The sequence below is a fragment of the Choloepus didactylus genome, chromosome 9 (assembly GCF_015220235.1).
Source record: "Choloepus didactylus isolate mChoDid1 chromosome 9, mChoDid1.pri, whole genome shotgun sequence".
In the NCBI taxonomy this organism is placed as follows: Eukaryota; Metazoa; Chordata; class Mammalia; order Pilosa; family Megalonychidae; genus Choloepus; species Choloepus didactylus.
The window spans coordinates 111,225,446-111,249,685 of NC_051315.1; the positions used below are offsets into that span (position 1 = coordinate 111,225,446).

Sequence of the window (24,240 nt, forward strand, 5' to 3'; positions counted from 1 at the left end):
TTACCCTTGGGTTGAGTTGGCTACTTCTGGCATAATCCAAGGACTAACCGTTAGCCACTTACCTGGGCACTTAGCTAAAAACCTGTAGATTCCTGGGTCCCAACCCGGTTCCGCAAACCATAGTTTTTGGGAGTGGAGCCTTGGAAGATGCCTTTTAATCAGCGTCCCACCCGCCCCCCATTGCACGGGTTCTTATGCATGGGGCTGGGTGGGGGCGAGTGGGGTGGTGCCCATGGTGTCTCTCCTGAGGAGGCTGCAGTGAGGAGGAGGCGTGGGGTCAAGACGGGGCTGGGGAAGGACTGGGTTCGGGGATCAGAACTGAGATCTGGGTGCGGTTGGGTTTTTTGGCTGTGTCCAGGCTGGGGTTTGGATGGGATGCAGGCTGGGGGGCTGGGGTCAGGACCTGGACTGCCCCCATCACTGTCCTTCCCTCCTTTCACCCCCAGGGCAGACAGGCCAGTCAGGATGAAATCGCAGCCTCAGCCTTTCAAGCCGTCAACCTTGACCAGCAGTACAACGGCGAACCAGTCCAGATCCGGGTCCCTATGGGCAAGGAGCCGCTCCACCTCATGTCCATTTTCAAGGGACGCATGGTTGTCTACCAGGTGTGGCTGCTGGACAGAGGCTGGATGGGAGATGGGGAAGGAACAGAGCCCCTTGGGGGTGGGGGGTGGGGTTGGTGTGTGGGCAACAGGAGGGGCCGGGGCGAAGTCTTTCCTTGGTGGGAGAGGACTTTTGAGTCCCATGTGGAACTGATAATAGAAATATTCATTTAGTTACGTTATAACATACACGTGATGAGAAGTTATCATGTGCTAAGTCTGTCTGCTCTCCACACCCTAACGCCTTGAATCCTTTACATGAAAAAGGAAGTGATTTTGGCCAGATTTGTCTAAACGACAAACTGCTTTGGTACATTCCAACATAATGAATAGTCACATCATACATTCACTTCAGCAATAATCTGTTTCTGGGGCACCTACTCAGCACAAGGTCCTTTGCCAAGCACCAAGGAGGGAGAAGAATGACATGCTAACACTGTTTACCATCTGGCTGGGAGAAGAAAGCCACGGGGCTGTGCCTGAGCAGTGGGCTAACTGTCCAAGGCACTGTGTGGTTACAGGTCAGAAATAAAAGTGGAGTTCAAAGGGGAGCATGTATGCAATAATCTGGAATAGGCAGAGAATTCTTGGTGGCAAACGGAGATCTTGGCGTTCAGGTCAGAGTCGAAGAGCTTAACAGAGATAAAGTGAGGGCAGGCTGTGCAGGGGGCATGGTGAAGACAAAGGCCCAGAGGGAGGGCTCTGTGGGGAGCAGTGAGAAGCCTGGCCTGGCTAAACTGGAGCGTTTGGGGAGAGCAATGAGCCTGAGTCTGGAAGGGCAGTTTGCAGCTTCATCAAGTGGGGCCTTGAGATGCCTGGCAAGGAGTTTGAGTTTTATTCCGTAGGCAGTGGGGAGCCATAGAAGGTTTTTGATCAGAGGAGTGCCATGATCAAAGTAGTGTTTTGAGAAGATTAGCCTGGTAATGGCATATCAAAGGGACTGGAGGGGCAAGCAGACCCTGCCTGAATCCCTCTTTCTCTTCTGGTTCTCTTATGTCTAATTCCCATCATCTTCTTTACTAAGTTACTTACACCCTTTCCCCCTGCCTTCTGCTTACACCCTGCAGGGAGGCACCTCTCGGGCTAACAACTTGGAGCCTGTGCCCTCCACGCGGCTGTTCCAGGTCCAAGGCACTGGAGAAAACAACACCAAAGCCCTTGAGGTCCCAGCCCGGGCCACCTCCCTCAACTCCAATGATGTCTTCATCCTCAAGACCCAGTCCTGCTGTTACCTGTGGTATGGGAAGGTGTGTGCAGGGCCCAGAGGTCCCTGTCCCCAAGTGGATCCTGGGCATCCCACAGCCACTGAGCAGGCCTGGGTCAGGGTGGGGGCCTCTGGCTCACTCCTTTCCCAGCTGCCTCTGGGGCTCAGTCTCCCCTTCTTCCCAGCTCTGGGTCAGTCTTTTGGCCCCGTCTCTGGCCATCCCTCAGCTTCTCTGCCTTTTGGTCTGAATCAGTCTCTCTCGCTCCCTTTGTCTCTGGCACCTCTGCCTATCTCCGTGTGGGTCTGTCTTTAGGTCTGGGCTCTCTGTCACTATCCCTGTGCCTGTCTCCGGTTAGCTCTGTAATGAGGACTCTCAGCCTCTGATATTCCTTCTCCCGCCTTCTAACAGTGGTGCAGACTCTCCCCTCTCCTCTGCCATTCTTGGGAGTGTCAAGGACAGAGGTGAGGATGGGACAACTGGCCTCACATTGGCCCCAGGAGGGGCCTCCCAGACTCCAGAGCTTTAGGCTAGTGAATGGGGCAGAATGGTGGAGGTAGGGGCAGCAGCACTGGAGATGGTCTCCCCAAGCATGCCTAACCCCTTCTTTCCCAGGGCTGCAGCGGGGACGAGCGGGAGATGGCTAAGATGGTTGCTGACACCATCTCCCGGACAGAGAAGCAAGTGGTGGTGGAAGGGCAGGAGCCGGCCAACTTCTGGATGGCTCTGGGCGGGAAGGCCCCCTATGCCAACACCAAAAGGTAGCTCTTGGCTCCTTCTGCCTCCAGTTCAGCTGGCAAGGCTGGAGGGCCTCCCAGCACCGCCACCCCCCTGGCCCAGAGCCTGCGGCAGGCATGGGTGGAGAGCTCTGTCTGCCAGGCACTGCACCAGGCCCTCAGGGCTACAAGATAAATAAGGGGCAGTCCCTGCCATCGGAGCTTCTAGGCAGAGGGCTGTGCTGCTCACCATGGTATCCATGTGGCCTGGTGGGGGTGTTTCCCTAGCTATGGGAGTCCACTGCCATAGGAGACAGCTCAAAGAGAGGGGCAGAACTATTTGTTTGCCCTTCAGGAAGAAAGTTCCAGAGCCATCTCAGGCTCTGGATGCTGAAAAGCCCAGCTATAAACCCTCTTTCAAGGCTTTTTTTTTTTTTTTTTTTTTTAAATAATAAACATTAATTATTGCTTTTGAAACTACAAAACTAGATGGTTCGTCTCGTCTCAGCTGGGCTCACCTGTGTGTCTGAGGTCAGCTGTGAGTCCAGGCAGCAGCTTTGCTGATCTGTCAAGGCTTTTTATAAACATCCATGAATCACTATTCCCTAGTCCAGAAGCAAAAGGACATGTGCTATAGTAGCAGCAGGAGGGATGCAGGGAAGATACAAGAAAGAACTTCCTAACAGGTCTATAAATGAGCCATTGGGATGCATGTTTTGGAAAAGCACTCTTGGGACAAGGGATGACTCTTTTGTGTAATCAGAAGAGAGGGCATTTTGCTAGGCAACTGGCTTTTCACTTCAGAGTCCCTTTAAGTTGTGTCTTTGATTCTCCTATCCCCACAGCTTCCTCCTGGAAACACAATATTTTCTCCATCCTGCAGATTGCAGGAGGAAACCCTGGTCATCACCCCTCGGCTCTTTGAATGTTCTAACAAGACAGGGTGCTTCCTGGCCACAGAAATCGCTGACTTCAATCAGGATGACTTGGAAGAGGATGATGTGTTCCTGCTGGATGTCTGGGACCAGGTAGATCTGAAGGCCAGGGGATCCCTTTCCCACCTGCCTCAATCCCCAGGGCCGGAAGCCTCAACATTTTCTCGGCTCCCATGTACTTTCTCCCTGGGACCCATATTACGAACAGGGCCCAAAGGAGGAATAAGGAAGTTGGGGAGAGATGTGACCAGGCAGGCCACTGGGTAGGATGTATTCTCCACCAGAAATCCAACTGATCTTATGTGGCAGCAGAAGTGTTTTTGAGGGATTGGGCCCCAGAGAGACTAGGAGTCACAGATTTGCAGAATTCTCAAGTAGAGGGCATATGCCCAGCCTGCTCCTTTCCCAGATGTAGACATCAAGGCTCAGTGCAGAGAAGGGGCCTGCCCCATGTCATCTGGCTGGGCAGCAGCAGCGCCAGCACTCAATGCTGGAGCCTGGGATTAGCCTGCAAAGAACTGAGGCGGGGCCTGGTGGGCCGGGGAAGGCGAGAAGCACTGACTAGGTTCCTGGGATTCTCAACAGGTCTTCTTCTGGATTGGGAAGCACGCCAATGAGGACGAGAAGAAAGCAGCAGCCACCACGGTGCAGGAATACCTCAAGACCCACCCCAGCGGCCGTGACCCCGAGACCCCCATCATTGTAGTGAAGCAGGGACATGAGCCCCCCACCTTCACGGGCTGGTTCTTGGCTTGGGACCCCTTCAAGTGGAGTGTGAGTGGTCCCAGCCCACCTTGGCCCTGGCAGCTTGGCTCATCCCTCTCTAGGTGGCTTCCTTGTGGCACACCCAAGGGCAGGGCTGACTCCCACAGGCTTTTCTGTCCCCTTGTGTATGTGACCTATTTCTTTGTAAAAGAGACTAGAGGTGGTTTAGCATTAAAATGTTCCCTGGTAAAGGAGAGGGAAGGGCATCTATCAAAAACATAGGCCAGTAACATAGTGCCTTGTTTGCATGCTTTATTTAAGCTCAAAGCTGCTGGGTATTATAAGTAAGAGCTGCACTGACTATTTACATTTAAATTAATTAAAATTAAAATTTAGGATTTAATTCTTTGGTTGCTTTGATTACATCTTAAGTGCTCAATATCTACTTGTGGCTGATGGCTACCTTATTGGACAGCATGGATATAGCAGATTTCCACTATCACAGTAAGTGCTATCAGACTGCACTGGTGGATTCTCATTGCCAGGTGAAACAAAAATATCCATTCTCAAGGACAGACAAATGTTTTCCTGGCACTAAATTCCAAGCAAAATGGATCATATATGTGGCTCTCACCTAAGGGACAGTGAATCTGACTTCCACAGGCTATTTTCTAAACTGACCCCAGATAGAAGCAGGGGGTGGGTCCTCAAAATGGAAACCCAGAGAAGGAGTTTGCTGCAGGGAGGAGGACGGTGAAAAGTGGAGTGAACCTAGTCCAGCTTTCAGGTGCTCTAGATTAGTGCAACAGTCAGGCTTAGGGCAGTGGAGAACTTAGATTAATTTCCTCAAATATATCTTTTTTTTTTTTTAATTCAGTGGTTAATGGGCTAAGTTGTCTTGAGGATGGATTCAGACAAATCTCAAGGCCACAAATCTGGATATAAGAACTTTCAAATCCACATCAGTGCCCCAATTCAACAACTCTGGCAGCCCTCCCCTCCCCTCTGGTTTGTGCTGGCATCTCTGCTAGCCTCATTCAGTCATTAGGCCTGATGTGAGCTCATGATGCCACTGTTGGTGCCAGGCACTGAGGATATGTGATGGGGCCCTCAAGGAGTCACAGTCCCTCCTAAGAACCCCTTAATTCTTCCAGGCCCTGTGAGGAAGACCCTGCTTCTCCAGGGCGCCAGAGTCCCGTGAAGCCTACACAGTGTAGCAGCACTTTCATCAAGGCTGTGTGTGGCTGCTTGCAGTTGCTTGCATTGGTCTCTGAGGGTGGTGGGAGGATCATACTCCTCTCTATCCCTGAACAGGGGCAAATGAACACCTTGCCCTGCCCTTTTCTGATCTGTCAGCCCCTTTGACATCCATCTGCACCACCTAACCTCCTTTTTTAGAGTGCTGTCCCAGCCTCAGCCTGAGCTTCCTCTTCCCCTCCTTACCACCAGTCTTTCTTTCAACTCCTGAAGGAAAATGGTCTTTTGTCCCAGGTCTAACCTGTTCCTTACTTTATATGCAGAACACCAAATCCTACGAGGACCTGAAGGGGGAACTTGGAAACCCTGGGGACTGGAACAATATCACTGCTGTGAGTAGGTGGTAGGGGGCTGGCTGATGGTGGCCAGCTGGAGGCCAGACCAGCAGGTGCTGAGAAAGTTCCAGAGATGATGCCAACGTCCCGTGCTTTCCTTCCCACCATTTCTCCCCACTTCTCATGGAAGTTCTTCTTGCTGTTTAACCAATGCCTCTAGTTGCTTTGTCTCTTCCATTCCCTGGTGAAACGGTTTCCAAATTTTATCAAGTATGAGTCTGGGCAATGGGCAGTGTGTGTGTGGCAATGGGAGGGATGGGATGGGAAGCTTATTAAAGCGCAGGTTTCCAAGTCCTACTCTCTCAAATTCTAGTGTGTAGAACTGGGCTGGGACCCAGGAACCTGCAAGTTTTTAGCAAAGGGCCCAGGTAATTTGGTGCATTAGTTCATGGACTACACTTTAGAGAAATAATGATTTCTCTATACAGTATCACCCTTGGGATCTCTTCTCCAGGTAGAATAACTGAAACTCCTTCAAACTTTCATTTAGTTGACAGAAATATATTTAGTCTACAGACCGCTGGTGTGAGACATGGGAAATGAAAGCAAGACTTTCCTTCAAGAAGTTCACAGGAGAGACAAGATAGAGTAGACTCTGCAGAAATATGTCCAGAACATGAGAGCAATTTCACAAGCAGACCAAGGTGATCAACAGATAACACATATCACATCGCTGCCCCACCCACAGGCTCAGTACCCCATGGCACTCAATAAACCCTTCTGGTTAGACTGACTTTGAAGGCTGAAAAGTACAAATAGGTCAAGGCTAAGTGAATTTATGGATGACAATTTCACAAAAGATAAGAGGGTCACAAAGGTCCAGGGTTAGATCTCATATGTCTGGGTGAAGTCATGGAGAATTTAGGTTACTGAGCAAAATGATCACCTCGCACCAACTGGCCTTTGGTTGGATAAAGCCCACTAAACTATTAGCGCATGGGTTTAATCCAATGTACTGTGTTCTTATGAGAAGTGTGTGTGAAGTGGGACTCAAGGAAGGCTTCCTGAAGGAGGTGCCCTAGAATCGATGTTGGCTTCAGAGAAAAAGGTAGCCTAGGAGGTGGTCACAAACCGGCTGAAGTAACCAGCTGTTTCCTTTTGTTTCCTAGGAGATCATCAGCCCCAAACTGGATGTGTTCAATGCTAACACCATCCTCAATGCTGGACCCCTCCCCATCTTCCCCCTGGAGCAGCTGGTGAATAAACCTGTGGAAGAGCTCCCTGAGGGTGTAGACCCCAGCAGGAAGGAGGTGGGTCAGATGCATGAAGGAGAACCAAGAAGATATGGCTCTTCCATTCATTGAATCATCCTAGTTGACCCCCACATTGTGCCCTGCCGATGATTAGGTGCTGGGGATAGCCTGATGAACAATTCAGTCCCTATCTTGTGAGCTTACATCTCAGTGGGGGAGAGCGCTCAAAGAAGCCTAATCACAGTACTGTTTAATTTCAGGGATAAGTGTCACAAGGGGGAGGCAAAGGTGCCATGGAGAGTATTAGAAAAGGAACCTGACTTAGTCAAGATTTGCTTTGGAAAGGTGAATAGGAATTAGGCAAGGTGAGGGACAGGTTATTTATGGAGAAGGGCACAGCATCCATGATGTCCAGAGGCATGGAGTAAGTGCACTGTGGGAACAAAACTGCAAGGCACCAGAGTGGCCACAGGGCAGAGAGCTGGGGAGAGGCAGCTGGTGAGGAAAGCAGAGGGTGAACTGGGCAGTGCCTTCTACACCACATTAAGGATTGTATTCTCTGTTCTAAAAGTGGACAGTAGCCATTAAGGTTTGAAGGAGGGGAGTGACAGATTTACATCTTTAAAAGTCATTACAGCTTCTCAGTGAAGAATGGATTGGAAGATGGCAAAAGCTGCTGTAAGGAGATGGTTACAAGAGTTGCAGCTGTCAGGTCGAGAGAGATGGGAGACTAGAATAGGTGGTGGCTGAGGCAGGGGAGAAAAGTAGATGGTTTAACGACAGATTTAGGAGGTAAAATGAAGGACATGTTAATTGCTGGTTAGTGTGTGTCTGAGAGGGGAAAACTGTTGCACACTGAGATAGAAAACCCTGGGTCAGACTAGTGTTAAAGGGGGACAATCATGCGCTTAGCAGTAGACATGCTGTTTGAGACACCTGTGAGACACCCAGGTCAAAATGCATCTTTGGTGGGCAGTCAATTCAGAGGAGTGACCATGGCCAGAGATATGAATCAAAGCATCCTCAGCATGTGGTAACTGCAGCTGTAGGCTGATGTGAATCACTGGGGAGAGAGGATGCAGCCAGAGAGCTTGTTAAAAACACATTTCTAGTATTTGTTTTCAACTCATGAAGATCCAAAATAGACTGCAAAGTGTAGCTTATGGGTAGTGAGAAGAGAGAACTACTCTGTGTGTAATAAGCCATGAAGAAATCTTAAAAATGAATTGAGGAATCTACAGAAGAGATACATGTTCTTGCAGAAAGTAGGTAAGTCTGTTAGGGGTTTAGCCTTGATACGTGTATAATAACGTTCCCACTTTTGTGCACATTCTCCCGGATCCTATCTGAGTGCCTGGAAGGCTGGAAGTCATCTGTATCCTTCCTCTCTGTCACACTGTGAGTGATGAGCTTAGTCCAGCCCAGATAGGTAGAAAGTCCTCTAGAAATGTAAGCTGTTATTATCACCTGTTTTACAGCTGAGAAAACCGAGGTCTAGAGAGGGAAAGTGACTTGCCTAATGTCATTTAACTAGTTGCAAAACCAGAGCAAGCACCAGGTCTCTGGAGTCCCGCTCTTTCCATCGTATCATGTAGCATAAAGAAAAGCATTTCTAAAGTGAGGGGCAGCTGGTGCTATTGAATCAGTTGATTGACAGGAGACTGAAATGAATAACTAATTTTGAATGGAACCAATAGAATTAAAACACAAAATCTCACCAAAGTGGAAGCAGCCTTTAGCTTAAGACTTTTTTTTAATCAGTTGTCAGTTTTGACTTTTTAATTGTGGGAGTAGGGTGCATTGTTGCAGGAGAGCTGAGGATTCCTTGCTAAGTGGGGATGGTGGGAGAGCTCTTCAGGCCTCCCTGCCTGCTCCAGACTTGGAAGGTGAGCCAGTGACAATAGTGAGGTGGTGGGTCTGGCTGCAGGCAGTAACAAACATTTGAGCACCATGAGTAAATTAGAGGGAGGTGGGTGTGGGCATAGGTGTGGCAGATAATCAGCTGAAAGAACAGGGCCAATGGAAAGATAGAAGTCCACTGGGAGGGGCAGCCCTGGGATATATTTAGCCGGGGAGGTCAGAGTCCAACAGTGACAGAGCTGAGGGGTCAGCCTGGCTGGGTGAGAAGTCAGCATGGGCCACTGCAGAGACCTAGGATACATCAGCCACAGCCGTGAGGGCCTTGGGGCAGGGGTGGGGAGGGCTACAAAGAGACTTGGGTTATGCCAGCTCTTCTTCATCCGCTGATGCCCAAACTATTCAAATTTACTCTCCTCTCCCAAAACAAAGCACTCTCAACTTGCCTGGGTTCCCCGGGTCCTTGAGGAGAGAATGCCCCAGGGGAGGGAGGCAACTCTAATGACAGGTTAGAGAACTCAGGCTTCAGGCCCACCAGAGCTTGAAATCAATCAACGGGTGTTTACCAAGAAGCTTTTCCATTCAGGACTCCCTACGGGAATCAATTAAAGTGTTCCTCAGGGCAATTCCACTTAGCAGAGCAGCATTCCAAGTCAGTCCTTTCCTGGTGCCCAGTGGAGGGAGCAGGCATGAAGGCCAAGAGATGCTGTTTTATAGTAACTTTAATTTGGGGTCTTACTTGAGTGTGTCTTGAGTGTATGTAGCTTGCCTGGACTAGTAGCACCATCATGTCAATGTTAGAGTTGGGGAGGTCATTTCAGTCAGTCCCCTCATCTTACTGCTGAGGAAACCTAAGGCCTAGTAAGGTAGTGACTCTCAAGTCATGATTTCTGAGCCAACAGGGTATAGGTAGAATTCTGCTAGTGTTTCTAGGTCATTCACAGGAGGAAAGAAGCCAGTACAAGTCATATATCCAAACATTTTGTTTTCTACTCAAAACAGCTAGGTAAAGTTTGTCTCTCAATTTGTTTTCTGGCCTTCCTAGCTTCTCCACTGAAATACTTGCCCCCACCTCAGTTGTATCCCCTGGTACCACCCTCCCACTATCCCACCATCTCTAAGCAAAATCTGCACCTAAGAAGTAGTGGAATATAAATGACAGATGAGGGTTTAGCCAGGAACAAACTTGTAAGCGAAAAGGGATGAAGCTATCTATACTGGTAAAATTTCAGTCAACTGTGAGCATAATAATATACCTTACAGGTCTGAGAGGGAAAGATGACAAGTAGCCCTTTATGACAGCCCTGAAATCATTCAAGAAGGGAGTATTAAGGAAGGGCTGCAGTGCAACATGTATGTGGAATCAGAGGACCTTAACTTTCTTGAACTTCAGTTTCATCACTTGAAAATGGGAATATTCAAGTCTGCCTTAAGCATCTTTATAACTGCTACTGCAGTATACATGAGTAAACATCCCTTGTGGCTGGCGTGCTCACTTAATCTAAACAATGTAGGGCCCAAGAGGGAGAGACCCTCCCTAGGGACAGGGGCTTTTGGTAGAAGAGCTGTGTTCTATGATAACAGCAACTAAGTCTTATATATCCAGACCTGGGAAGACTCCCTTCTAGGGCCCATCTGCTTACTCTGTGGGCCAGAATCATGTGAAGAAGGATCCCTTAGCTGCAGGTTCATTATTTGATAAGCATAGATAGAAAAAGACACCTTGTTTTCAATGCCCTTTCATATGTAATATTTTCACCCTTATGAAAGCTTTTAAAGAAGCAAAAATTGGCCTTTAAAAGATTCCTCATTTTTTGAAAAGTTTTATTGAGATAAATTCACATACCATACAATCCATCTGAAGCGTACAATCACTGTCTTCTAGTATATTCCGAGTTGTACATTCATCACCCCAATCAACTCGAGAACATTTTCATCCTGAAGAGGGTTCACTGTTATACAGTCCCTTGTTTCATCCTCTGGCTTGCATTCTAGTAACATACATGACCTAAACTTTCCCTTTTGATCACAATCATGCACACATATCATCGCTGTTGGGAGGACAGTGAGTGTTACCTATCAATCACCTCCATCCATTTCTAATCAACCTTACTACATATTCTGCACAAATTAGGCATTGGTGCCCCATTTTCTGCCCTCAATCTATCTTCTGGTGACCTATGTTCTAGATATTAACACCATAAGTTTGCTAGTTATATTTAGTTCATATTAGTGAGGTCATACAATATTTGCCTTTTTGTGTCTGACTTATTTCACTCAACATGTCTTCAAGGTTTATCCATGTAGTCACGAGTCATGACTTTGTATCTTACAGCTGCATAATATTCCATCATATGTACATACCACATTTTGTTTATCCATTTATCGGTAGACACCTGGGTTATTTCCATCTTTTGGCAGTTGTAAATAATGCTGCTTTGAACATTGGTGTACAAATGTCTGTTCGCATCCCTGCTTTCAGTTCTTCTGAGTATACTATACATAGACGTGGGATTGCCTGATCATATGGCAGTCCTATAGTTACCTTCTGAGGAATTGCCAAAGTATCATCCACAGCAACTAAACCATTCTACATTCCCACTAACAAGGAATGAATGTCCCTGTTTTTCTACATCCTCTCCAGCACTTGCAGTTTCCTGATTCTTTAATAGTGAGCATTCTAGTAGGTGTGTGCCAGTTTGAAATGGTTATGAACCCCAGAAGAGCCATGATCTTTTAACCCAATCTTGTTGGATGGAACCTTTTGATTGTTTCCATGGAGATATGACTCACCCAACTGCGGGTGAGACCTTTGATTAAATTATTTCCATGGAGATATGGCCCTACCCATTCCAGGTGGGTCTTGATTAGTTCACTGGAGTACTTAAGGGAGCTCAAGAGCTGATACAAATGCTGATGCTTGGAGATGCAGACAGAAAGACATTTGAAGATGCTAAACTAAGAGATGAAGCCCCGAATTTGCCTTGGAGAAGTTTAGAGAGGATCCCCGGATGCTTAGAGAGAAACATCCTGGGAGAACAAGCAAGGATGCACAGAGGCTGAGAAACAGAAGCTAAGAGAAATGCAAGCCCAGAGACAGTTTGGAGAAAGCCATTTTGAAACACAACCTGGGAGCAAAGGACCAGCACATGCTGGCCACGTGCCTTCCCAGCTAACAGGGGTGTTCTGGATGCCATCGGCCTTTCTTCAGTGAAAGGCATGCTCTTGTTGATGCCTTAATTTGGACACTTTTAAGGCCTTAGAACTTAGGTTACTTGTAACCTAATAAGTTCCCTTATAGAAGCCAATCCATTTCTGGTATTTTGTGTAATGGCAACTCTAGCAAACTGAAACTGTGTGAAATAACTTATTGTAGCTTTGATTTGTATTTCCCTAATAGCTAGTGATGTTGACCATCTTTTATGTGCTTTTCAGCCATTTGAATATACTCTTTGGAAAAATGTCCATTCATGTCTTTTGGTCATTTTTAAATTGGGTTGTGAAGTGTAAGATCTTTTTATATATCCTGGATAGTAAACCCTTATCAGATAACGTGGTTTCCAAATATTTTCTCCTATTGGGTAGGCTGCCTTTTCATTCTCTTGACGAAAGTCCTTTGAGGCACAAAAGTATTCAGTTTTGAGGACGTTCCATTTATCAATTTTTTCTTTCATTCCTTGTGCTCTGAATTTATGGTCTAAGAAACCATCTCCTACCACAAGATCTTGAAGATGCTTTTCTACATTTTCTTCTATAAGTTTCATGGTTCTGGCTTTTATAGTTGGGGTCTTTGATCCATTTTGAATTAATTTTTGAAAAAGGTGTAAGATAGGAGTCCTCTTTCATTCTCTTGGATACAGATACCCAGTTCTCCCAGCACCATTTTTTGGAGAGACTGCTCTGTCCCAGCTGGGTGGACTTTGCAGCCTTGTCAAAAGTCAACTGACCGTAGATGACAGTCTATTTCTGAATTCTCAATTTGATTCCATTGGCCAATGTCTATCCTTATGCCAATACCATGCTGTTTTTATCACTGTAGCTTTGTAATGTGCTCTCAAGTCAGAAAGTGTGTCCTCCACTTTTGTTCTTTTTTCAATACGTTTTTGGCTATTTAGGGCCCCTTAGCCTTCCAAATAAATTTGGTAATTGGCTTTTCGAATTCTACAAAATAGGCTGTTGGAATTTTTATTGGGATTGAGTTGAATCTGTAAATCAATTTGGGTAGAACTGACATCTTAACAACATTTAGTCTTCCAATCCACGAACATGGAATGTTTTTCCATTTATTTAGGGGCCTTCTTTGATTTCTTTTAGCAATGCTTTGTAATTTTCTGAATACAGGACCTTTACATCCTTGGCTAAGTTTATTCCTAGGTATTTGATTTTAGCTTCTATTGTAAATGCAATTTTTTTTCCTGATTTCCTCTTCAGATTGCTCATTACTAGTGTATAGAGGAAATACTATTGATTTTTGCATGTTACTCTTGTATCTCGCCACTTTGCTGAACTCATTTATTGGGCCTAGTGGCTCTGTTGTGGATTTTTCAGGACTTTGTAGGTATAGGATATCATCTGCAAATAGTGAAAGTTTTACTTCTTCCTTTCCAAGTCGGGTGCCTTTTATTTCCTTTACTTGCCTAATTTCTCCGGCTAGAACCTCTAATACACTGCTGAATAACAGTTGTAATAATGGGCATTCTTAGTTTTGTCCCAATCTCAACAGGAAAGCTTTCAGTCTTTCAACACTGAGTATGATGCTAGCTGTGGGTTTTTCATATATGCCCTTTATCATGTTGAAGTTTCCTTCTGTTCCTTCGAAGTGTTCTTATCAAGAAGGGATGCTGGATTTTGTCAAATGCCTTTTCTGCTTCAATTGAGATGATCATGTGGTTCTTCTCCTTTGATTTGTTAAAGTGGTATATTGCATTGATTGATTTTCTTGTGTTGAACCACCCTTGCATACTTGGGATAAAACCCCCTTGATCATGGTATATAATTTTATAATGTGCAGTTGGATTTGATTTGCAAGTATTTTGTTGAGGATTTTTATATCTTTATATAGAGACTGGTCTGTAATGTTCCTTTCTTGTAATATCTTTATCTGGTTTTGGTATTAGAGTGATGTTGGCTTCATAGAACGAGTTAGGTAGTGTCCCCTCTTCAACTTTCTGGAAGAGTTTGAATAGGATTGGTATTAATGCTTGGAATGACTGGTAGAATTCACCTGTGAAGCGATCTGGTCTGGGGCTTTTCTTTTTCGGGAGGATTTTGATGAACTGTTTCAATCTCTCTATTTGTGACTGGTTTGTTGAGAGCTTCTGTTTCCTCTGGAGTCAGCATGGGTTGCTTGTTTCTAGAAAATTATCCGCTTCATCGAAGCTGTCTAGTTTGTTGGCATACAGTTTTTCACATTATCCTTTTATGATCTTTTTATTTCTGTGGGGTCAGTAGTAATGTCTCCCCTTTCATTTCTGATTTTATTTGCATCTTCTTTCTTTCCTGACAGTCTAGCTAAAGGCTTGTCAATTTTGTTGATCTTCTCAAAGAACCAACTTTTGGTTTTGTTGATTTTTTTTCTCAATTTCATTTATTTCTTCTCTAATCTTTGTTCTTTCTTTCTGCTTGCTTTGGGATTAGTTTTCTGTTCCTTTTCTAGTTCCTCCAGGTGTGTAGTTGGGTCTTTTATTTTAACTCTTTCTTCCTTTTTAATGTAGGCATGTAGGGCTATACACTTCCCTCTCAAGACTACTTTCACTGTATCTCATAAGTTTTGGTATGTTGTGTTCTTGTTTTCATTTGTCTTGAGATGTAGTAATTTCTCTTGCAATTTCTTCTTTGACCCACTGGTTGTCTGTGTGATGTTTAACCTCCATAAATTTGTATAATTTCCAGTCTTCTGCCTATTGTTGAATTCTAGCTTCATTCCATTATAATCAGAGAAAGTGCTTTTTATAATTTCAATCTTTTAAAATTTATTAAGACCTGTTTTGTGACCCAAGATGTGGTCTATCCTGGAGAATGATCCATGTGCACTTGAGAAGAATGTATATCCTGCAGTCTTGGGGTGTACTGTTCTGTAAATGTCTGTTAGGTCTAGTTCATTTATCAAATTATTCAAGTTTTATTTCCTTATTGGTCCTCTGTCTAGATGTTCTATCTATTGATGAAAGTGGTGTATTGAGGTCTCCAACTATTGTAGATAATATGTAGGTATTTCTCCCTTCAGTCTTGCTGGTGTTGGCTTCATGTATTTTGGGGGTACCCTGGTTAAGGGCATAAATTTTTCTGATGTTATTTCTTCTTGGTGGATTGCTCTTTTTATTAATATATAATGTTCTTCTTTGTCTCTTAAAACTGCTTTGCATTTAAAGTCTACTTTGTCTGATAACAGTATAGCTACCCAACTTTTTTCTTGAATACTGTTTGTGTGGAATATCTTTTTCCAGCCTTTCACTTTTTTTTTAATCATTTTATTGAGATATATTCACATACCACGCAGTCATACAAAACAAATCGCACTTTCAATTGTTCACAGTACCATTACATAGTTGTACATTCATCACCTAAATCAATCCCTGACACCTTCCTTAGCACACACACAAAAATAACAAGAATAATAATTAGAGTGAAAAAGAGCAATTGAAGTAAAAAAGAACACTGGGTACCTTTGTCTGTTTGTTTCCTTCCCCTATTTTTCTACTCATCCATCCATAAACTAGACAAAGTGGAGTGTGGTCCTTATGGCTTTCCCAATCCCATTGTCACCCCTCATAAGCTACATTTTTATACAACTGTCTTTGAGATTCATGGGTTCTGGGTTGTAGTTTGATAGTTTCAGGTATCCACCACCAGCTACCCCAATTCTTTAGAACCTAAAAAGGGTTGTCTAAATTGCACATAAGAGTGCCCACCAGAGTGACCTCTCGGCTCCTTTTGGAATCTCTCTGCTACTGAAGCTTATTTCATTTCCTTTCACATCCCCCTTTTGGTCAGGATGTTCTCCGTCCCACGATGCCAGGTCTACATTCCTCCCCGGGAGTCATATTCCACGTTGCCAGGGAGATTCACTCCCCTGGGTGTCTGATCCCACGTAGGGGGGAGGGCAGTGATTTCACCTTTCAAGTTGGCTTAGCCAGAGAGAGAGGGTCACATCTGAGCAACAAAGAGGCATTTGGGAGGAGGCTCTTAGGCACAACCATAGGGAGGCCTAGCCTCTCCTTTGCAGCAACCGTCTTCCCAAGGGTAAAACCTATGGTAGAGCAGCCTTTCACTTTTAATCTATTTGTATCCTTGAGTCTCAGGTCAGTCTCTTGTAGACAACATATAGATGTTTCATAATTTTTTATCCATTCTGACAGTCTGTGTCTTTTGATTGGAAGTTTAATCCATTAACGTTCAACATTATTACTGTAAAGGCAGCATTTACTTCAAGTATTTTATTCTTTGGTCTTTATATGTTGTTTTGGTTTGCTACAGCTGCCAGAATGCAATATACCAGAAATGAACTGGTTTTTAACAATGAGGATTTATTAGCTTACAAGTTACAATTCTAAGGCTGTGAAAATGTCCAACTTTAAGGCATCAACAGGAAGATACCGTCTTCCTGAAGAAAAGCTGTTGGCAATCTGGTCTTCTCTGACACATGGTGACATCTGCTGGTCCTTCTCTCCCAAGTTTTGTTGCTTCCAGCTTCTGCTTCCTCTCTGAGCTTTTGTGGGTGTGTCCTTGTCTCTCAGCTTCTCTGGCTCTCTGAATTTCACCTCTTAGCTTTTGTATCTGTTTTATCCACTTATAAAGACCTACCTTGAATGAGGTGAGTCACATCACAATTGAAATAACCTAAGCAAAAGGTATCACCTACAATAGGTCTGCACCCACAGGAATGGATTTAAAGAATATGGCCTTTAAGGGTACATAACATTTCCAAACCACCACATATGTCATATCTTATTTTTGTTCTTTTACTCTTTTAGTTACCCTTACTGATAATCTTCATTTCTACTCCAAGCCTCTCTCTTCTTTCTTTTCTGCCTACAGGACTCCTTTTAATATTTCTTATAGGGCAGGTCTCTTATTAACAGTCTCTCAGCTTCTGCTTATCTTTGATTATCTTAAACTCTCCCTCATTTTTGAAGGTCAGTTTTGACGGACAGAGAATTCCTGGCTGACAATTTTTCTCTTTCAATATCTTGACTATATCATACAACTGCCATCTCACCTCTAAGGTTTCTGATGAGAAATTGGTCTTAGTCTTATCAGACAACCCTTGTATGTAATGAATTGCTTTTGCTGCTTTCAGAATTCTCTATCCTTGGTATTTGACATTCTGATTAGTATGTGTCTTGGAGTAGGTCTATTCAGAGTTAGTCCGTTTGCTTCTTGGACCTGAGTATCAATGCCTTTCATAGGAGTTGGGAAGTTCTCAGCCATTTTATCCTCAAATATTCCTTCTACCCCTTTTTCCTTCTCTTCTCCTTCTGGGACACCCATGATGTAAATGTTTGTGCACTTCATGTTGTCAATCAGTTCCCAAAGACACTGCTCATTTTTTTCCCATTCTTTCCTCTATTCTTTTGTCTGTTTGAATTTAGAGGTTGCCTTCTAGGTTGCTGGTCCTTTCTTCTGCCTGTTCAAATCTGCTGTTGTGTGCTTCCAGTATATTTTACATTTCATTTATTGTGCCTTTCATTCCTTCTTTATGCTCACCCAGTATCTTCTTAACATCTTTTATCTCTCTACCCATCTGGTTGAATTTGTTTGGGAGATTTGTTTGACTATCTTTGATTACTTGTCCCAGATTCTGTATCTCCTCTGGCTTTTTGATTTGCTGCTTTGACTGGGCCATATCTTCCTGTTTCTTAATAGGGCTTATTATTTTTTGCTGATGTCTGGTCATCAGATTATCTTGGTGAGTTTACTCCGAAGGTCAGATTCTCTCTTACCAAACTTTTTGTTCTTGATTGGGTTTGTGTTAATGCTCTTCTTTGACACTTGTTTCATGAGTATTACCCAAGTAGGGCTGGGCCAGTGACCCATGAAGGGGGCCCACACCAGTTCTACAGGGTCCCAGGGAGGTCAGGATACCTAAAAGCCTTTAAATCCACTCCCCAAGGGTGCACTTTCCTGATCTGCCCAGCATATGCCCCCCTTTGCCCAAAAGCCCTTTAGATGTCTTCCTAGAGGTATGCTTTCCTCACCTACCAGCAGATGATGCTCTTGAACAACCTATTACCCTCAGCCCTCAGGGGCAGGCTATTTTTAGCTGTTGGTACTAGACAATGGCGTAGCTGGGTCAGGTGGGTTGAAACTGCTGGTTGTCCCAGCAGTCCAAATTTGCTGGCCCAAAGCTGGCACAATGCTAGATGACATCCTGCCCTGTTCTTGGGAGAGTGGACCTCTGCTGCCCTTTAGTCTGGAGCTTCCTACCTGGCAGACACTGGAGAACAGGATGCTTTCTGCCCCAAGAGTTGGGGGTGGGCACCAGGAGCCAGGGGCTGAGGGGGTTACTCACGATCTCTCACCGCTTCTCCAACTTTTCATGCCACACTTTCCTGGGTATAGCAGAGCACTCTCTCCAATCTCCAGAGCCCCAGATCTGTTGCAGATAGTTTCTATCTGACCCCTAGTTGTTTTTCTGGGAGAGAAGTGAACCCAGTCTCTCCCTAATCGGCCATCTTGGATCTCTCCAATTCCTCCCATATTATAGAGAGGAAAACTAAGGCCTAGAAAGGGAAGCAACTCCAAGCTAAGTCAAATGTCCCTATTCTTATTTCAGGACTAATGTGAACATGACCCTGGTCAAAAGGAAAGGAACCAAAGCTACCATGTTGTTACTGCCTTTTTTATTATGTTCCAAATGGAATTATTCAGGGACCAAACCCCTAGAACCCTAAAATGCTGCCCCTCTCCTCTCATTCACTTTCCTAGCTCTCATGACATTGCCTGCTTTGGCTCATCATTTGATTTCTATGCCTGGCCTGTAAGACTCTTCAATGCAAACCCTGGGCAGAATGTGACCTTTGCCCTCTGGTCTCTCTCTTTTCTAGGAGCACCTGTCAATTGAGGATTTCACTAAGGCCTTGGGGATGACTCCAGCTGCCTTCTCTGCCCTGCCTCGATGGAAGCAACAAAACCTTAAGAAAGAAAAAGGACTATTTTAAGAAGAGTAGCTGTGGTTGTAAAGCAGTGCCTTACCCTGCTCGTGGGGTTTTGTTTATTACTGGTGTTATTCCTATCCCAATTGAAGTGAAATTTTACAGTTGTACCTATGAGCAGCAGAATCTGTGGCAATGCCACTTCTGTGTGGTAACCTGCCTATCCTCCATAAGGAGCCTGTGATCCCAATTTCAGCTCTCCAGAATGTGGCTGGAGTGTTACATCACTTTTAACTATCTTGGTCTAGAGCTCTCCCTTCTTAGAGGAGCAGTCAAACCCTCCCCAGAATATTAGAGCACCAAGGAGCCATGCCAGGTTTTTCTTGGTCTTGGCTTTTCCTTTTTATATAAACTCCCCTCACCACCTTACTCAGGTCACAATAGTTAAAGGAGATCCCTTCTTTTTGAGAGAGCTCAGTGGCCTAGAAGATCACTCTGTGAGATTTCTCCATACTCACTAACTAGTATCTAGGGAGAACAGCGGATCCACTGAGTCCTCGCTGAAGGCCTGAAGGCAAATATGATATGCAAATGCTAGTTCACCCGTCCTGGTACTCTTAATAAGTAAAGGAAGAGCTTAGCTAAGGCCAATATTGGGTTTACAAACCATTATTCAGAAGACTCTGCAAAGCTTCACAGGTTCCTCGGAGGAAAACGATGGGAACTCAGTGGTGACTGCAGCCATATGTTAGTTTGCCACTCCGTTTCCTTTAAGGTGTAACAGTGCTGCAGAAAGTCCAAGTCAGAAGGTCAACAGGAAGATGATTTCCACAGCTTCAACTAGTTTTTAAAAATGTCTGCAAGAACGAGTCCTTTTCAGAAATAACAGTCAAACCAACAGAAGGTTAATAAAGGCTTTAATTTCACGCACACAAAAAACTCTAAGCATAATTTAAAAAGGAAACAAAAATGAAAAACCGTAAAGGATACAGAGGAACAGTTCTGCTAAAACACAGATAAAGTGCTGCTCCATACAAAACAACATAAAGAATCAGAATCAAAAGTCACTCAGAACACAAAGGAAAAAAATCACCTCACAAATAATGTGGCCAAAGCTGCCAGCCAACCTGGTAGTGGCTCAATTAGGCAAAATGTAGGAACCCCACTTCTGTTTTCCTCTCCATAAGCATAAATAAAGAACACTGACAATAGGCCATAGAAATTGGGGAGGGAAGGAAAAGACCAGAGGGAGGGTAACCTGGGTAAGAGGAAAAGGGGTGTCACAACTGCATGTGGCCATGTTCTTCAGTCAGGCCACTTTGTCCTCAAAACAGACCAGTTCAGTTGACTGCTCTTCTGTTTTGGCTTTGACCTTCTGACAAACCTGGGTCCTGATCCAAACCCTCATGCCAGTAGAGACACTTATACTTTGAACCTCTGCCCTTTAGTAATCAAAGCATGCCATAAAGGATTCAAAACAATTCTGTCATAAAACTCTCACAGCCTAACCATAGTTTTCCAATAAAATAAAATATATATATTTTTAGATGTTAATAAGACATTGATAGAGATAAAATTAGCATTTTGGAATAATACATGTCAGAGGGCAAAAATCTGTTGCTTTTGTACACACACAGTGTACACACTTACACTAAGTGTACATACTCAGTGTAAAGCAAGATGGGAGGAAAAGGACATTATCTGTTTCATCAGGATTCTTTAATGTGACCTGCCACTGGTGTTGGGTTGGTGGTGATTTTTCCTAATATCTCCCTATATATACAAGATTCATGTGTACTTGGAAATTTGTGTCTCTGATTTAAAACAAAAGACCACATGAGGAGGTCAATTAAATCAAATGGGGGAGAAAATGGATGAATAACTAAGATAATCCACTGCAGTCATTTCAGAGGAGAGAAGAGGGAGAATAATAATATTTTTATTTTTTTAAATATAACTTCTTCCCAATAAATCTCAAATGAGTTTATATACTTCCTTTTTTCTGTCTGCCTTTCCCCCAGCCCTCTCTACCCCCATGTTCAACTATATATTTGAAACCCTGCCAAGAATCTCTTCAATTTAGATGGCTTCAGAAAATTTTCAGTATACAACTGTACCTGTAGCTATACATAGTTACATAATGCTAACTACAGTATGGAAGAATAAGTAAATTCATGAATTACCTTGCTTAGGTTTTAATTCTTAAAGCTTAACTTGTAGAAGAATTTTATACTCAATGAAGGAGAGAAAGACATGTGTAGCCTAATATTTGCCTCCTGGAGTCAATGAACTGATCTGTAAGAATCACTGCATACTTAAAATGTAAACACATTTACATTTGTTACATTTATTAAATCATTTAAGTTAGGCCTGAAATTAATAGACCTTGGCAAGTAAACAAACAGCTTCTGCAATCAAAATATACATAGAACAATTAATGGATTTGCTTCTAATCTATCCTGCTGAGCCAAAACTGATGGTGTGCACTCGAATATAAGTATATTCCCTACAAAACAGTCATCTTCTCAGTCATGTCAACTAAAGTGATAATAGCATTTGGCCACATGCAACTTTCCAACTATCCATATTAGATGACAAAGATCAACAAGCTTGAATTTTATTTGGTTTATTTTTCTTTTAAAAAATTCCAATTAAGATCAAAAGGTCATGTGCAGAACTAAGTGCTGTCAAGTTCCAATTCAATGTCATTTAAAGTAATGTCACCACACATTTGGCATTTGCACTAAAGAAAGTTAATTAGTTATTGTGTAGACTGCCTGGGACTCAAGCACTCTGTCCCTATCTAACACATCCCTTTCTGACCCCAGTATGCCAACTGCCCCATTCCCCAACTATGGCAAACTGATTACACTGTGCAAAAAATAATATATTATCTATAATTTTTAAATATATACAGCCAGTTCAAAAAAATAACAAACTCTATCAACATAGTCCAGCTGAAATCTCCATCTGTAGTCACTAACCCTTCACTGACCATTTAACTGTAGTGAAAGGAGTGATAGTTAAAGAAATTAAGGGAAAGGGGGAAGCTGACAAGGCCACAACAATGGATATAGATATCAAGTAAAATTCAAGCCCAAACTTGTAATTATATGAGCAGTGAGATAATTCATATATCCCAGTAACTTATTTTCAACTAACAAGTACTACCCAAGACATGAAGACCAAATCAATTCAGATTTCTGAGGCAAGTGTACTTCTAAACTGTACACACATTCAAGCTATGAGAGCAATTCAAATGGGGCTGCTTCACGAGGCAGTCTAGGCTTTTAGCATTTTCTACTTTTCTTTTGGCCCTACTGCAGCCCTCACTTCAAATCATTCCCAAACATTTTACACAGGAACTCTCAAAGCTCCCAAAGGCAAAAACAGGGCAGTAATAAATAAAGAATTTGATTACCACTTTACTCATTTATGATGAAACCAGTTATTTTCAAGCAAACAAAAAACAAAAGGCTCCCTGGTGGAAATAAACTTTAAAAAGCTAGTCTTTGAACAATTATTCCTCTCTTCTCTAAACTACTCCTGCAAATCCCACCACTGTACCATTTTGTAACATTCACTACAGTAATGTATGTGGGAGAGAGAAGGAGGCATAACATTTATCAGTAGTTAAGCAAAAGTGCTGAGGCCACTTACAATCAAAAGATGCTTTAGAATAGGTTACTATGTCAGAACACATCCAATTCCAAGAGTGGGGGCTGCAGATCTCTTAAGGAAACCTTTTGGAAAAGATATTGCATCTTCTGTGACGATGGATTTTAAAATATTTTCTCCCCCTGAAAAATGGATGTGGTTTTGTCCCTATGTCAGAACTGAAGAATAATCCCCGTTTACAATAAAAGAAAGAAAAAACATGAAAGAAAATACTGAAGGTTTCATTTTTCTATAATTAACTGTGAGATCCTAATGACACCTGACAGAATTCTACCCTCAAATTCATTGTTTGTATGGTTTGCAAGCTGCCTACTAAACTGGTAATGTCAGCTGAGAAACTAATGTTGCACATTATGTTGTGCCCGCATTTAACATCAACTTAAAGCACCTGAACAGTAAGATAAATATATTATGCACCTTTATTTGTTAGTTCTTGGTATTACCTACACCAATTGCATTTTATTCCCACCCTGTTTTAAGGGCAAAGCCAGACAGCAAAAAGTTAAATGTTCAAGCTCTATCCTATACTCATAAACTTAATTTCACACTTGCGGTAGGGCTTTTTGCATTAGTGGTCCAGAGATGCTAGCATTCTTCCCTAACCCTAAACATCTCTGCTGCCTCTTCAAAGAATACCTGATGGTGAGTCCCAAATGGGACATTATCTTCCTAACTCCTAAAAGTTTTGGTTACAACCTGTTAAGGTAGTGTCTGTTTCATGGAAGAATGATACAGAAGAAAAACAAAAGACTCTTTTCTTCACCTCTCTAATAATATAGATGATATATGATGAACATATTGCATGAAGGAATCTCATTAAAGAAAATGCAGAGTGTACAATGAATATCAAATTGGGACTATATAACAAATTCCAAAGCACCAACAATCCATTTCTTGGGACTGCATGTAAACAGCAACGGCATTACAAATCCATGAAATTAAAAAAAAACAAAACAAAACAACAACAAAACTCAAGTCATGTGACAGAAAAGCCCATCCCTTGCAAGGAGGCCAAACTATCATTAGTGTAACATGGAGAGCTGGCTTTCCAGTGAACTTTACTAATAAGAATCACATGAAAGATTATAGCCTTGAGTGAAACTACTCAAAGAACGTAAAAGCTAAAAGCCAACTGTGTATCCTTCACACATTTCTCAGGTGAATGGACTATTTGACACCTTCATTTCTTCTCCAAACTGCTGTGCTATTAATTTTGAACAGGCATACTCTGGTGACTCATTCTAACTTTTTAAGGCTCCATTCATTCTGTGTGTGTGTACATGTGTGTGTATACATCTATCTATTTACAACATGTATTCCTAAGACAATAGGAAGTTCCACTCTTGTGGGAGAAAAAGAGGATAATCAGCTACAGGTGTGAGACCAAGGTTTCCATAAAACAGCATGGAGCATTCTGCATAATTGCAATTTTCCTCTTTTGGTTGGGCCCTGAGCTGTTTGCTGCTCCCGCATTAAGTACAGTTCTGAACTCTCCTCTGGCAGAGGAAAGGTTTAGTGGGAGGCAGTAAAAGAGAACATGCAGTGCACACTGCCAACCCAGGAAGTTTTTCCTCACGAGGTCTGACGAGTGGTCTTCCCTGCTTCCATGCTAAGTGCCTGAGAGTTCTTTTCTGTTTCCAGCAGCTCATCAAAGATCTCCCTTCAA

The 24,240-nt window shown here is 43.4% G+C and overlaps 2 protein-coding genes across 7 annotated transcripts in view; one reads left to right on the plus strand and one right to left on the minus strand.

Moving 5' to 3' along the window:
* Positions 1-20,881, plus strand: part of VIL1 (villin 1) — a 32,346-nt gene extending 11,465 nt beyond the window's left edge. Inside the window, exons 13-20 of the mRNA XM_037848584.1 lie at positions 447-605; positions 1,670-1,849; positions 2,420-2,565; positions 3,404-3,548; positions 4,041-4,229; positions 5,681-5,749; positions 6,862-7,002; positions 18,849-20,881. Coding sequence (XP_037704512.1) covers positions 447-605; positions 1,670-1,849; positions 2,420-2,565; positions 3,404-3,548; positions 4,041-4,229; positions 5,681-5,749; positions 6,862-7,002; positions 18,849-18,962 — 1,143 coding nt within the window. The 3' untranslated portion in view covers positions 18,963-20,881. The remainder of the gene's footprint in view (positions 1-446; positions 606-1,669; positions 1,850-2,419; positions 2,566-3,403; positions 3,549-4,040; positions 4,230-5,680; positions 5,750-6,861; positions 7,003-18,848) is intronic.
* The window catches only part of USP37 (ubiquitin specific peptidase 37), a 159,207-nt gene continuing 154,772 nt past the window's right edge, over positions 19,806-24,240 (minus strand). For all 6 annotated transcript variants that reach the window (XM_037848579.1, XM_037848581.1, XM_037848583.1 and 3 more), the window contains one exon: positions 19,806-24,234. In XM_037848579.1, coding sequence (XP_037704507.1) covers positions 24,147-24,234 — 88 coding nt within the window. In that variant the 3' untranslated portion in view covers positions 19,806-24,146. The remainder of the gene's footprint in view (positions 24,235-24,240) is intronic.